The following is a 13,103-nucleotide window of genomic DNA, read 5'->3' as shown; positions in this document are numbered from 1 at the left end:
TTTAGAAGTTACAATGAAATAGAAAAATATCTGGGCTAGTAAGAGACTTTCTTGAAATTTTATTTCAAGAAATTAATTTCATTTTCCGAAATGGGTTAAAGAAATTGAGATGTTCTGCAAATTAGTACCAGATCACCAGCACTCCTTTTGTTTTTAATACTCTTTTTCTGATACTCACCGATTGCATTAACCACCCTAAGTAAGTTGTTTTTCCATGTGCTTGAAAAGTGGAATTTTGTTTTTCTCATTGTCTAATGACCTACTCTACCGGGGCGGTATCATCCGCTGTTCCAGGAGATCGTATCTTGGGTCATTGAATTTGTTTCACTTCTGGTCCTCAGTTCTGCTGCCCCGACTTCTGAAATAAGTGAGCCCCAGGACTGGTTGCAGAGCTGGTGATTTCACATGAGCTGTTCTTGCAGACACTGAGTCTTTGGGATCCTAGAGAAAGTACTTAGCTTCTTTGTGTCCCTTTCCCTGAAGCTACATTCCTGAGCTTATCAGTAAGAATCTCCACCACTTTGGAGAAATGGTCTGCATTCTTCACTTTGACTCAGTGAGGACTATGACACCGTCCTTTTATTCTGTAATTATGCTTAGCTGGAAAAAAAAAAAATCCCCCCTTTTTACCTACCTGTAATGATCATTTTGAGTTTAATGCTGTAATTTATCACTGAAATACTACCAAAATGCCACCACCCTCTGTCCCCCTTCTTTCTTCCCTCCTGCCCACCCTTTACAAAAATTTCTGCCTGTTGGGTTTAGGAAACAGAGGGGAGTCTGCAAAAAATTGCCTTTCATTAGAAATGTTGGCCAGAAGCCATTGGAAAGTACACAATGCTGCTCTTCCATATGTTGTCAGCTTTTAAGAATGTGTTTGAAGACTTTTTTTTTTCTTTTGGCTGCTGCTTATGGGTCTGTAATGATGAATGCATGTGTGTGCTCTGCTGGTCCTACTTTCAAAGTCGTGTTGGTCTCTGATTTTATGGATGTTCAGAAATGTTCCATAAGCTCTACGGATAGGATCATTTTATGACCAAGTAGACGAAGGGCTGCATGTGCAGTGAGTATAATCGTTCTGTGTACAGAGTCTATGCCCTTGTTGTGGGCATTTTATGTAAATAATCTTGACCAATCTTAAAAAAACCCGAGTGGATCCTCTTACCCCAGCTTTCAGAAGAGAAAAACTCAGACGTAACAGAAGTTAAATAATTTGCCTAAAGTCACAAAGGATTTAATTCTAATTAAGTTATATTAATTTGAAGAGAAGAGTTACATTTTTATATCTCAGTAAAAGATGTCATTTTTCTGAGTTTCATGCTGTGATTTAAGTTTTCTTAAAAAAATTGGAAGAGGGTAGAAAGGGTCAAACGTTGCCCAAATTAGAAATGAATGAAAAACTCCAGAATTGTGTGGTACAGTGTCTTGGGTTATATCAGTTAATTCCTGCCTCAGGTTCCTCTGTGTCCATGTTGAAGGTTGTTTCCTTATTTAATTGTTGATTGGTGCACTAGGGAGATGAAAGCTGGGGAAAAGTGTCATGCGGTTACAAAGTACGTCTCACCAAAAGTTGGCGATCGTTCCTTGCGCAGCGCGTTCAGTGCCAGACTACTGTTCTGAAAATGCCAGAGTTGGACCTGATTAAATTTTGGTTATTTGGAGAAAAGACATGTGGATTTAGCAGGTGAGGTAATATAACCCTTGTGCCTGTTTTATAATAGTGTAATGGAGAGAGAGCCAAAGAAGAAGCAGTCACACATTTTGAAAAGCTCTTTGAAATTCTAGAAGAGAGGAAATCATCTGTTTTGAAAGCGATTGATGCATCTAAGAAACTAAGATTAGACAAATTTCAGACTCAAGTGGAGGAATACCAGGGACTTCTAGAGAACAATGGGCTTGTGGGATACGCCCAAGAAGTGCTTAAGGAGACGGATCAGTCCTGTTTTGTACAGACGGCCAAACAGCTCCACCTCAGGTATGTTTGAGTTTAGAATCTTATTGGCAGTGGCCTTCCCGGCTGCTCTGTTCCAGCTGGAGCTCTCGGGGCTTCCGGATGCTGTGCTCTGTGCAGACACCCTCACCGCACTCTTAAAACCCAAACACTGAGCCGCCTTTTTTTTTGGCTAATCACATCACAGATGTTTAGTCTGATGGACCTTTTACAGAGTTGTTTTTGTATAAACTATCTGCCCGCAGAATACAGAAAGCCACAGAATCTCTGAAGAGCTTTAGACCCGCGGCTCAGACGTCCTTTGAAGACTATGTTGTGAACACATCGAAACAAACAGAACTTCTTGGAGAATTGTCCTTTTTCTCTAGTGGTAAGTTTCAGTGATGGCCAGAGCTGCTTACTCTTGTTATGGGAATTCGCAATACACGGGAAAAACCCACTCTTCGCTTTGGCAGCATGAAGAATGTGTTTTTAATGCACAGAGTGTATTCTTTCAGTTTGTATTGTATTGTATGGGGTGCCTGGGTGGCTCAGTTGGTGAAACCTCTGCCTTTGGCTGAGGTCGTAAGCTGGGGGTCCTGAGTTCGAGTTCCGCATCGGGCTCCCTTCCCTGCTCAGCGGAGAGTCTGCTTCTCCCTCTCCCTCTGCCCCTCCTTCCTCTGAAGTTTGCGTGTGTGCATGTTCTCTCAAATAAATCATTAAAATCTTTTAAAAAAACCACATTGAATAAATGGCATCAGATTGCATATGTATCCTTTTTGTGAATTGTTTTTCCAAAAAATGAAGTTTAAGATGTTTGATGCTCAAAGAGTTCTGGTTTAAAGTTGTATTTTAGCTGCTTATAGTATTTCATTACAGAAATCATTTCCCTAGCGAGAGAGACTGTTTGTTTTTTCCCTGTTGCTGTGTTGAACGTCTTTGTCATGTTCACTTGCGCACACCTGTATGAGTTTCTCTAGGGCAGAAACCTAGAAATGGTGTCTCCAGGTGAAAACTGACTCTTTTTTTTTTTTTTTTTAAAGATTTTATTTATTTGTTAGAGAGAGAGATACAGAGCGCAAGCACAGGCAGACAGAGTGGCAGGCTAGAGGCAGAGGGAGAAGCAGGCTCCCTGCCGAGCAAGGAGCCCGATGTGGGACTCGATCCCAGAACGCTGGGATCATGACCTGAGCCGAAGGCAGCCGCCTAACCAACTGAGCCACCCAGGCGTCCCGAAAACTGACTCTTGAGAGGTTTTAAGTATTAGCTGTATCAGCTCATGAGGTCTGCTGAAACAAAACAGCTTGGACTGCGTGCCTTGAGCAGTAGAAAGGTATTTTTTTCAGTTCTGGAGGCTCGGAGTCCGAGGTCAATGTGTTGCAGAGTTGGTTCCTTCTGAGGCTGCTCTCCTGGGCTTGCCAATGGCGGCCTTCCGCTGTCTTCGTCTACGTGTCTGTCTCAATTTCTGCGCATAAGGACTCCAGTCATGCTAGTCCTGGTGGATTAGTTCGCATCTTCATGACTTCACTTTAACTTAAATTACTTCTATAAAGACTCTTTCTCCAAATAAAGTCACATTCTGAAGTAGTGGGGATTAGAACTGGGGCATCCGCATTTTGAGGCTGTAACACACTCTTATGATGCTGTTTTGTTGATCTCCAGTGGGGAGGTCTTCCTTTCCTTTCCCCTCCTTGCCTTGTTCGTATCTCCTCCACGACTTCTCTTCTAGTGACAGTGAACAGTTACGGTCCCTAGTGGAATACTTACAGGTTGATGACTGTGTAGTTACAGATGTGTGGATTTGGACAGTCACCTGAAGGAAGTTTGTCTTGTTTAAAGTTACAAATTCTAGGGGCGCCTGGTGGCTCAGTAGGTTGGGCCTCTGCCTTCGGCTCCAGTCATGATTTCAGAGTCCTGGGATCAAGCCCTGCTTTGAGCTCCCTGCTCAGTCAGCAAGGAGCCGGCTTCTCCCTCTCTCTCTCTGTCAAATAAATAACAACAACAAAAAAAACCTTAAAAAAAAAAGTTAGAAATTCTAGGGGTGCCGGGGTGGGTGGCTTAGTCAGTAGGGCATCTGGCTCTTGAACTTAGGTCTTCACTTCAGTTCAAGCCATACACTGGGCATGGAGCCTACCTAAAAGAGAAAAAGTTTTAAAGTTAAAAACTGAAGGATGATTACTGTGACCTCATTTCTTTCAAAGCTATATTTGAATCTCCTTTCAGATATGTGCTTATCTTTTTTTTTTTTTTAAGATTTATTTATTTTTAGAGCACATGTAAGCGGGGATTGGGGGGGATGGGAGAGGGAGAGAGAAAGAACCCTCAAGTAGACTTTTTGCTGTGTGTGGAGCCCAATGCAGGGCTTGGTCCCAGGACCCCGAGACCATGATCTGAGCCAAAATCAAGAGTCAGACACTCAACTGACTGAGATCCCCAGGCACCCTGGATATGTGTTTATTTTCATTATAAGGCTCTTCTTTTTTTAAATACATATTTGTTACTCTTTCAAATGCTAATTCTGCTTCAGGTACTGTAGTCTCCCTTTTTCCAGAAGGTAGACTTGAATTGTCTTTCATACACGAACTGGTTTACTTAGGAGAATAAGGTCCTCTCTGCCCTGGGGGTCCCAGAACAGTCCTTGGAAAGAGGATGTTGATGGTTGACAATCTTGGGTTGTACCAAGGTCTGACAACGATCCAGGGTAGTGGATGGGTGACGGGAAGGTCATTCCCCAGCCCCTGACTACTCAATGGTCTCATTGTTTCCTGCATGCACATTTTTTTTTAGTAAGCTCTGGTTCAAAAAAAGGGGGGGTGGGGGTCGGGGTATGTCCTGCTCATGTTATTTTGCTCCCCACCCCAAATGTATTTTGAATGACTTTCTAGATGTCATTATGGCTCTGTAACTTCTGGTTGCACGAACATTCCATACCCAGATGGGCTTCTGCATAGCTCGTATGTTTCTGGGAGAGGCTCTGATTTGATAGAAGTGTGTGTGTGTGTGTAAGAGAGAGAGAGAGAGAGGGACTTTACTAACTTATCCTAAGCTGTTAAGCTTACTGGAATTCTTCTATGGACGGAATCCTGCATATGCATGAAGGTTTAGCTGCGATACTTTTGTATCGTATTTTTCATGAAAAACTGGAAACCGAGTTTTGATCATTGTTACATGTTGATACAGCCATGGCGTGGGATGCCAGTGGGAGAATCTGCACAGGATCTGCACGAAAGTATTACACTGATTATCTTTGAGTCACTTCAAGTGTGTTACATGTAGTTCCTGATTTTTTAAATAAAAAAAACTATCCTGTTTATACCAAGAAAGATTAATTTAAATTGCTTTGCAACTCTTTGGAACACAATCTGGAAGAAAATCATGGAAGTTTCATTGAACTTCGTCGGACTGGCCAAACTTAGAGTTAAAACTATTTATTAAAATAATTCTAGGAGGACATAGATTAACAATTTCAAGTCCAGTGTTGTTACTTAGTAGGTGGAAATGGAAATGCAGATGGTTGAAAAACTTTAATTTACAGTGTTTCAGAATGAATGTAACCCGTAAAGCTGCTACTGAATCTTTTTTCGTCTTCTCTGTCGTTCTCCTTCCTTTCAAGTATAAACCTAAATATACCTTTAAAAGTCTTTTGTGCTTATTCTTTTTCATTTTCAGTGTTGTGGTAAGAGCACATACCTTGAGATTGTTATTTTAACAAGTTTTAAGTGTGGAACACAGCGTCATTGACTCTGAGTACGATGTTGTACTGAGTTCTCGCTAGAGCATCTTCGTCTTGCTTAACTGATTAATTTATGCCTCTTGATTGATAACTGCTTGTTGCTCCCTCCTCCAGCCCCCAGCAGCCTGCATTCCAGTCTTCGATTTTGTGAATTGGGCTCTTTGAGATTCCTCATAGAAGAGGGATCATGTGGTCAGCGTAGGTCTCTTTGTCTGGCGTATTTCAGTTTGCGTGTCCACAGTTGTCAATACATTGCCAGAATTGGTCCTTTTCTTATACACAGCATTACAGATTCAGAAAATTCTTGGACCAGGGCACCTGGATAAGCATCTGACTTTGGCTCTGGTCTTGATCCCAGGATCCTGTGATGGGTTCGCATCCGGCTCCCTGCTCAGTGGGGAGCCTTGATTCTCCCTTTGCCTGCCGCTCCCCCTGCTTGTGCTCTTCTCCCTCTCCTGCTGACAAATAAAGAAATAAAAGCTTAGAGAAAAAAAAAGAGGAAAATTCTCGGACCATGCAGAACGATTGAAGTTATTTGTCAGTCTGTCATTTTTACGGAGGGGCATGCAGGTTGTGAAACACCGTGATTTTACCACGTTTTGTATCTTGCTGCTTTCAGGCATAGACGTGCCAGAGATCAACGAGGAACAGAGCAAAGTGTATAACAATGTTCTGATCAACTGGTACCATCCCGAAAAGGATAAAGCGGATAGCTATGTCCTTGAGTATCGGAAGATTAATAGAGATGAAGAAATGCTGTCTTGGAACGAGATAGAAGTCTGTGGCACCAGCAAAGTGATCTCAGACCTGGAAAGCAATTGTAACTATGCTTTCAGAGTGAGAGCCTACAAGGGCTCCATCTGCAGTCCTTGCAGCAGGGAGCTGATCCTTCATACCCCGCCGGCTCCAGGTAGTGTGAATGTGGGGGATCAGAAAGCCTTGGAGTCCGAGGATACCTGGATAAAAAATAACCGCCAGCTCTATGTCTAGATCCACACTAAAATAAGCATTCGTTTGTTTAAAAAAAAAAAAAAATTCTAGAAAACTGATTCCATCCCCACGTGGGTTTAGGAAGAAATCGCATGCGTGAATTTCACCAGGTAGGCTGGGAACAGGATTAGAATTTGGCCTGACACAGATAGAGAACATGAAGAACTTCGAGTGAGCAGGGCTACTAATTTGAGATTAAAAGCACATAGATGCTACCTCACGAGTTTTAAGTAGTAGAGTTCTGTATTTTTGGTGAGTGTATAGGAATCTCTACGACATAGATCTAGGTAGATTTTTAAAAAAATTATGTTATGAAATATGTTATAAAATACTGTTGTGATTAAGCTCCTTCTGACTTCTACGGATTTTTTCTTTATTTCTTTTCTTCTTCTTCTTTTTTTTTTTTTAGGATTTTATTTATTTATTTGACTGACAGAAATCACAAGCAGGTAGAGAGGTGGGTGGGGGAGAGGAAGCAGGCTCCCTGCTGAGCAGAGAACCTGATGCGGGGCTTGATTCCAGGACCCTGGGATCATGACCTGAGCTGAAGGCAGAGGCTTTCACCCACGGAACCACCCAGGGGTCCCCGGATTTTTTCTCAGTAACTCAGTGATTCCCTGCATGCGTGGGGTTGGAGGACAAATGTTAGAACCAAATAGAAACTGCCCCTCCCCCTGCCCCCCAAAAGCTCCCCTTTCACAGCCCCCTCTCCTACCTTCAGAGTCAGAAACTGCTACTGCTCATGGAGCTCCTGTAGATTTTTCCAGAATGAGAATCACCACATCTGGTGCTGCCTGCAGCATCTCCGTGGACGAGTGGTCCTCAGAAGCAAAGTTGTGCTCCTGTGTGTAGCAAGAGGTTGATCCCTGCCTTGGAGCTTCCTCCAGTTGGTTTTTAGACCCCGTTGCCCCCCGCCCCACTTCAGTGGCTCATGAGCCCGTATTTTATACACCCTTATCTTTCCTTCCTCTTTTGTCCAAGAGGACATGCATGTATTTCATGCCCATTGTGGCCAGTTTAAAAAAAAAAAATTAGAATACAAATACAGATCAGGGTTGGCTGACATTGTTCATCTTGAATTTGAATAAAATCCAATAAGAGAGTTTGAGGATGGATTTGCAAGTATTAAGTGATATTTTACCATTTATGTAGTTTCCCCTTTCTTTTCTCTGCTCTCTGACTGAAAGTGGAATTAGAAAGAAACCTGGAAGTAGCTGCTATTTTGGGGGATGTATGTGGTGGACAGGGAAGGAAGAAATGACATGTCCCAACTTCTTTTTTTTTTTATTAAAAAAATTTTTTTGACAAATATTGTCAAATATTTGTCTACTACTTAAAACAAATATTTGTCAGATATTTATTTGACAGAGATCACAGTTAGGCAGAGAGGCAAGCAGAGAGAGAGGGGGAGATATGGGTTCAATTCCAGAACCCTGAGATTATGACCTGAGCCAAAGGCAGAGGTATTAACCCACTGAGTCACCCAGACGCCCTTTTATTTTTAAGTAATATTGACACCCAGTGTGGGGTTTGAACTCCTAACCCCTAGATTGAGAGTCACATACTCTGCTAACTGAGCCAGCTGGGTGCTCCCAAGCTGACTTGCTTTTCTCTGAGAGAAGCCGTGTGAATGGGGTGACCAATCAAATACATTTTTTGTAAACCAGGAGACACTTGAGATGGACTGGAAGCAGGAATGGTCACGGCGGGACAGTAGGCATTACCAGGAAAATTGGTCAGCCTGTAAATGGAGAAAGGGTTTAGCTTGCTAGTAGACATTTTTTTTTTTTTTTTTAAATTGGGCACCTCGGTGGCTCAGTGGGTTAAAGCCTCTGCCTTTGGCTCAGGTCATGATCCCAGAGTCCTGGGATGGAGCTCCGCATCAGGCTCTCTGCTCAGCAGGGAGCCTGCTTCCCTTCCTCTCTCTCTGCCTGCCTCTTTTTTTTTTTTTTTAAGATTTTATTTATTTATTTGACAGAGATCACAAGTAGGCAGAGAGGCAGGCAGAGAGAGAGGAAGGGAAGCAGGTTCCCTGCTGAGCAGAGAGCCGGATGCGGGGCTCAATCCCAGGACCCTGGGATCATGACCAGAGCCGAAGGCAGAGGCTTTAACCCACTGAGCCACCCAGGCACCCAATAAATAAAATCTTTAAAAAAAAATTGTGGTATGTGATATAGTTAAAAATGACGATTTTAACCATTTTTAAGGGTATAGGTCAGTGACACTAAGTACATTACCCTGTTGGGTGGCCACCACCACTCACGTCTCTAGAACAGCTTTATTTTTTTCCACACAGAACTCTCTGCTCATTAAACACCAACTTGCCATTCCTTTTTCCGACAGAGCCTGGGAACCCTTTTTCCACTCTCTGCCTCTGTGAATTTGCCTGTACCTCATAGAAGGGAATGATCTAATCCTTCTGTTCCTGGTGTATTTGGGGCTTCATCTGTGTTGCAGCATGTAGCAGAATTCCCTTTTGGTTTTTTTTAGGTGGAATACTATTCCATTGTATGTTTCTTTATCCATTCCTGTGTTGATGGATATTTGAGTTGTTTCTACTTGGGGCTAACAGCCAATGTCCTGCTTCATATATTTGAGTTGATATAGACTTAGAAGAGTGGCATTATGTCCATCCCTTACTGGAGGAAATTAAAGGTTTAAGTCCTTAAGCAGGGGGGCGCCTGGGTGGCTCAGTGGGTTAAGCCACTGCCTTCGGATCGGGTCATGATCTCAGGGTCTTGGGATCGAGTCCCGCATCGGGCTCTCTGCTCCGCGGGGAGCCTGCTTCCTCCTCTCTCTCTCTCTGCCTGCCTCTCTGCCTACTTGTGATCTCTCTCTCTGTCAAATAAATAAATAAAATCTTAAAAAAAAAAAAAAGCAGATCTTAAAAAAAAAATCCTTAAGCAGGGATTATTTTTTTTTTAAGATTTTATTTATTTATTTGACAGAGGTCACAAGTAGGCAGAGAGGCAGGCAGAGAGAGAGGAGGAAGCAGGCTCCCTGCTGAGCAGAGAGCCCGATGTGGGACTCGATCCCAGGACCCTGAGATCATGACCTGAGCCGAAGGCAGTGGCTTAACCCACTGAGCCACCCAGGCGCCCCTTAAGCAGGGATTAAAACTCATTCATCTCTTTAAACCCCAGACCTTTGCCTTTTTTTTTTTTTTTTTTTTTAAAAACATCATGCTCTGTCTTATCTCTGCCATGTTGGTTGATAAGGAAAAGCCCCCAGTAGAGTAGGTAAGGTTTTCCAAATCTATAGAGTGTGGAATGCATGTTTAGAAAAATGTACAGATAATTATGAAAATGAACAGTCCCTTATTTTGAGCAAAGGGACAGATCCCAGTAGTGTAAAACATTTAGAAGAGATCTGCTCTGTCTGTTGCAAGGAACCCCATCGGTAGGTTTTCTCATAACTTAAAATGCTTGCTTCTGCCGTCCAACATTTCAGAGCATCTTTGGATAGAGAGATTCTCCTGGAGGTGATCTCCTGGTCAGGATGTTGGTTTGTCCAGTTTGTCGAGGGCAGTGTGAACTCTTCCCTCTCACGGCTCCTTTCAGGCCTTTCTGGTTCAAGACCAGATCAGATCGAACCGCCAATTACAGAAACCCTAACACGTAGTCATCAGACTAATTCCAAGCTCTCTCCACAGTTTTCAGTTTCCTCTTTGATGAAAAATGTGGCTACAATAATGAACACCTCCTGCTGAACTTGAAGAGAGACCGCGTGGAGAGCCGAGCCGGGTTTAATCTCCTGCTCGCAGCAGATCGCATCCAAGTGGGTTATTACACGAGCCTGGACTACATCATTGGAGACGTTGGAATTACCAAGGGGAAGCACTTCTGGGCCTTCCGTGTGGAGCCGTATTCCTACCTGGTCAAGGCGGGCGTCGCTTCCAGTGATAAACTGCAGGAGTGGCTCCGTTCTCCCCGGGATGCAGTTAGTCCAAGGTAGGTTCTCTTACCGGTCTAGGACTTGAGAATCCTTCTGTAGATAAACAGCCTTGTTCATGCGCAAGGCAAGCCAGGAAGTCCACCTGGGTTTACTTACCACGGTCCGAGTGCTTTCCTTAGACCCTGGTGCTTTGGCTGCGGTTAGGTTGCTGGCTGAGGAAAGGGGTCGGGCTTGTCTTGTATTTCCACAGTGAGAATTGCGACTCAGCAGTTCCCTTTGGAGCTGCGAGGAAGTCAGTCTGTTCTGGATACCTCTTGACTGTGCTTTGCACTTTGAAATTTGAAAAGGTTTTCATCTCAGCTACCTTGCTGCTTTGCTTCTGTGGTCAGTGCTACTCAAGTGCATGGTGAAATGCTTCTTATGGCCATACTTCAGAACAGATATGAAGTCGTTCTTTTGTTATGGGGCACAGTTTTCTTCAAAGTCCCCTGTGAGGATTTTACAACATTGAGTGATGGGACATGGGTTTCCATATCAGAGGCTTCCAGTGTCTTAAGAGATGGGTGATTGAACCGAGATTGTATGGTTTCTTTGTTTTAGATGGGATAAGGTCTACTGGCCCACATAGTCCATTTTTGATAGAATCCCAAATTAATAATCGGAGTTGATAGGAAGAGCATTTTGCTCTAGGGTGAAAAAAAGACAAAATGATGAAAACAGTAATTGGGACATGGTCAGTTAAACATAATGCCATAGACCTCGAATATTGATAGAAAATTGGCATTCATAATGTTTAAAAAGCTTATAATATCAGAAATATTAGAAGTGAAAAAATCTGATTAAAAGTGTCAACGTAAAAAAAAAAAAAGTGTCAATGTACCATAATCACAAATACGTAAGAAGTGAACTCTGCCCAGGAAGAAAATGGAAGGACCTTTGTATCCAAAATTTATATTTGTTGCGGTGGGGGGACCCTCTCATTCTTGCTTGCTTGCCTCATAGAACCGTGTAGAAATCCCAGTGCTGAATGAGGGTTCTTAGGACCATGAAACATGACTTTTTCTCCTGCATTGTTTTGCATTGCCTGTGTATTTTACTTTAATTTGCCAATTCCTTGCATTAGGGCACACATCTTGGTTTTATATATATATATATATATTTTTTTTTTTTTTTAACGTATGATTATGTGCTATGAATATTTAATCTGACCGTTCCCTTCAGTTTTTTCCTTCCGTTATTATTACTTATTTTAAGCAATCTCTACACCCAGTGTGGGGCTTGAACTCATGAGCTGGAAACAAGAGTCTGAGCCAGCTAGGCACTCCTCCCCCACTTCAGTTCTGAGAAGCCAGAGTCCGGAATTATTTTATGGGGTTTTATTATTTTTCTCATCTGCAGGTATATATATAGATATTTTATGATAGTTCATGACAAAGAATTTGGGGCTGAGTCTCTGGTATCACTCTAAATGGCCATGTGTAGTCGTCATGTTTTTAACTGATTTATATCTTAATAAAAGTTTTTGATGTACTGTTTAATTTGAAAGCGATGTATATCATTGCATGAAACCGTTTGGAGGCCCCCCGAAGGCCTGTGGCTTGGCACCCCCGCTAAGACTCCATCCGTTGTGTTCCAGATATGAGCAAGACAGCGGCCATGACAGCGGAAGTGAAGACGCCTGCTTTGACTCCTCACAGCCATTCACACTGGTCACCATTGGCATGAAGAAGTTTTTCATACCCAAGTCAGCCACTTCTGCCAACGAGCCTGAGAACAGAGTTCTCCCCATGCCCACGAGTATAGGGATTTTCCTTGACTACGACAAAGGCAGAGTGGCTTTCTATGACATGGATCACATGAAATGCCTTTACGAGCGCCAGGTGGACTGCTCGCACACCATGTACCCAGCATTTGCCTTAATGGGCAGTGGGGGAGTCCAGCTGGAGGAACCCATCACGGCAAAATACCTAGAATACCAAGAGCACATGTAGTTTAAGCATCTGACGTGACTTAGGGTAGGAAAGGGGAGCAGAATAATGCCTTGGTGTTAACCTTCGTAACTAATTACATATCATCTAAGTAGTCTGTGATCACAGTGGTTTTTGTGCGTGTTTCCTCTTAAATCGGAAAACCTAAACAGTTCTGCCTCTTCCTGTCGTCATCCTGCCTTTCACAAGCCATGGGAGTAAAGACACTCCTGGTTAATTAACTCTGAAATGGTTAACTCTCTAACTGGACTGTCTGTCTTTTTTTATGAACAGGAAATCTAATTTATTTATGTCAGCCCTGTTGCTGATACTTAAATTTCTTTTTTGGGGGGGAGGGAAGGGATACAAAAGTATTTATTATTACCTTTCTTTGGTGGTTGATTTTTTCATTTTGTATCATGTTCATGTCTTAAGATATTTTTTAGATGCCTTATGGGTGGAAATTAGTACTTAGCTTGTGTCTCACATATGTTTTTCATAGGAGAACGAAAGTATAGATAGGTTAAAAAGGTCAGAGAAATGGTAGTATATTTAAATGGAAAATTATGTATTTTGAGGTGTATAACGG

General features: G+C 42.6%; 1 protein-coding gene across 1 annotated transcript in view; it reads left to right on the top strand.

Moving 5' to 3' along the window:
• TRIM36 (tripartite motif containing 36) overlaps window positions 1–12,866 on the top strand; it is a 35,506-nt gene extending 22,640 nt beyond the window's left edge. The window contains exons 6-10 of the mRNA XM_032335388.1: window positions 1,722–1,975; window positions 2,197–2,321; window positions 6,283–6,573; window positions 10,306–10,603; window positions 12,184–12,866. Coding sequence (XP_032191279.1) covers window positions 1,722–1,975; window positions 2,197–2,321; window positions 6,283–6,573; window positions 10,306–10,603; window positions 12,184–12,538 — 1,323 coding nt within the window. The 3' untranslated portion in view covers window positions 12,539–12,866. The remainder of the gene's footprint in view (window positions 1–1,721; window positions 1,976–2,196; window positions 2,322–6,282; window positions 6,574–10,305; window positions 10,604–12,183) is intronic.
• Window positions 12,867–13,103: the final 237 nt, after the last annotated feature.

This window comes from Mustela erminea, chromosome 3 (assembly GCF_009829155.1).
Source record: "Mustela erminea isolate mMusErm1 chromosome 3, mMusErm1.Pri, whole genome shotgun sequence".
Taxonomy (NCBI): domain Eukaryota; kingdom Metazoa; phylum Chordata; class Mammalia; order Carnivora; family Mustelidae; genus Mustela; species Mustela erminea.
The sequence above is the reverse complement of the archived record's forward strand: the minus strand, read 5'-3'. Positions and strand labels throughout refer to the sequence as shown.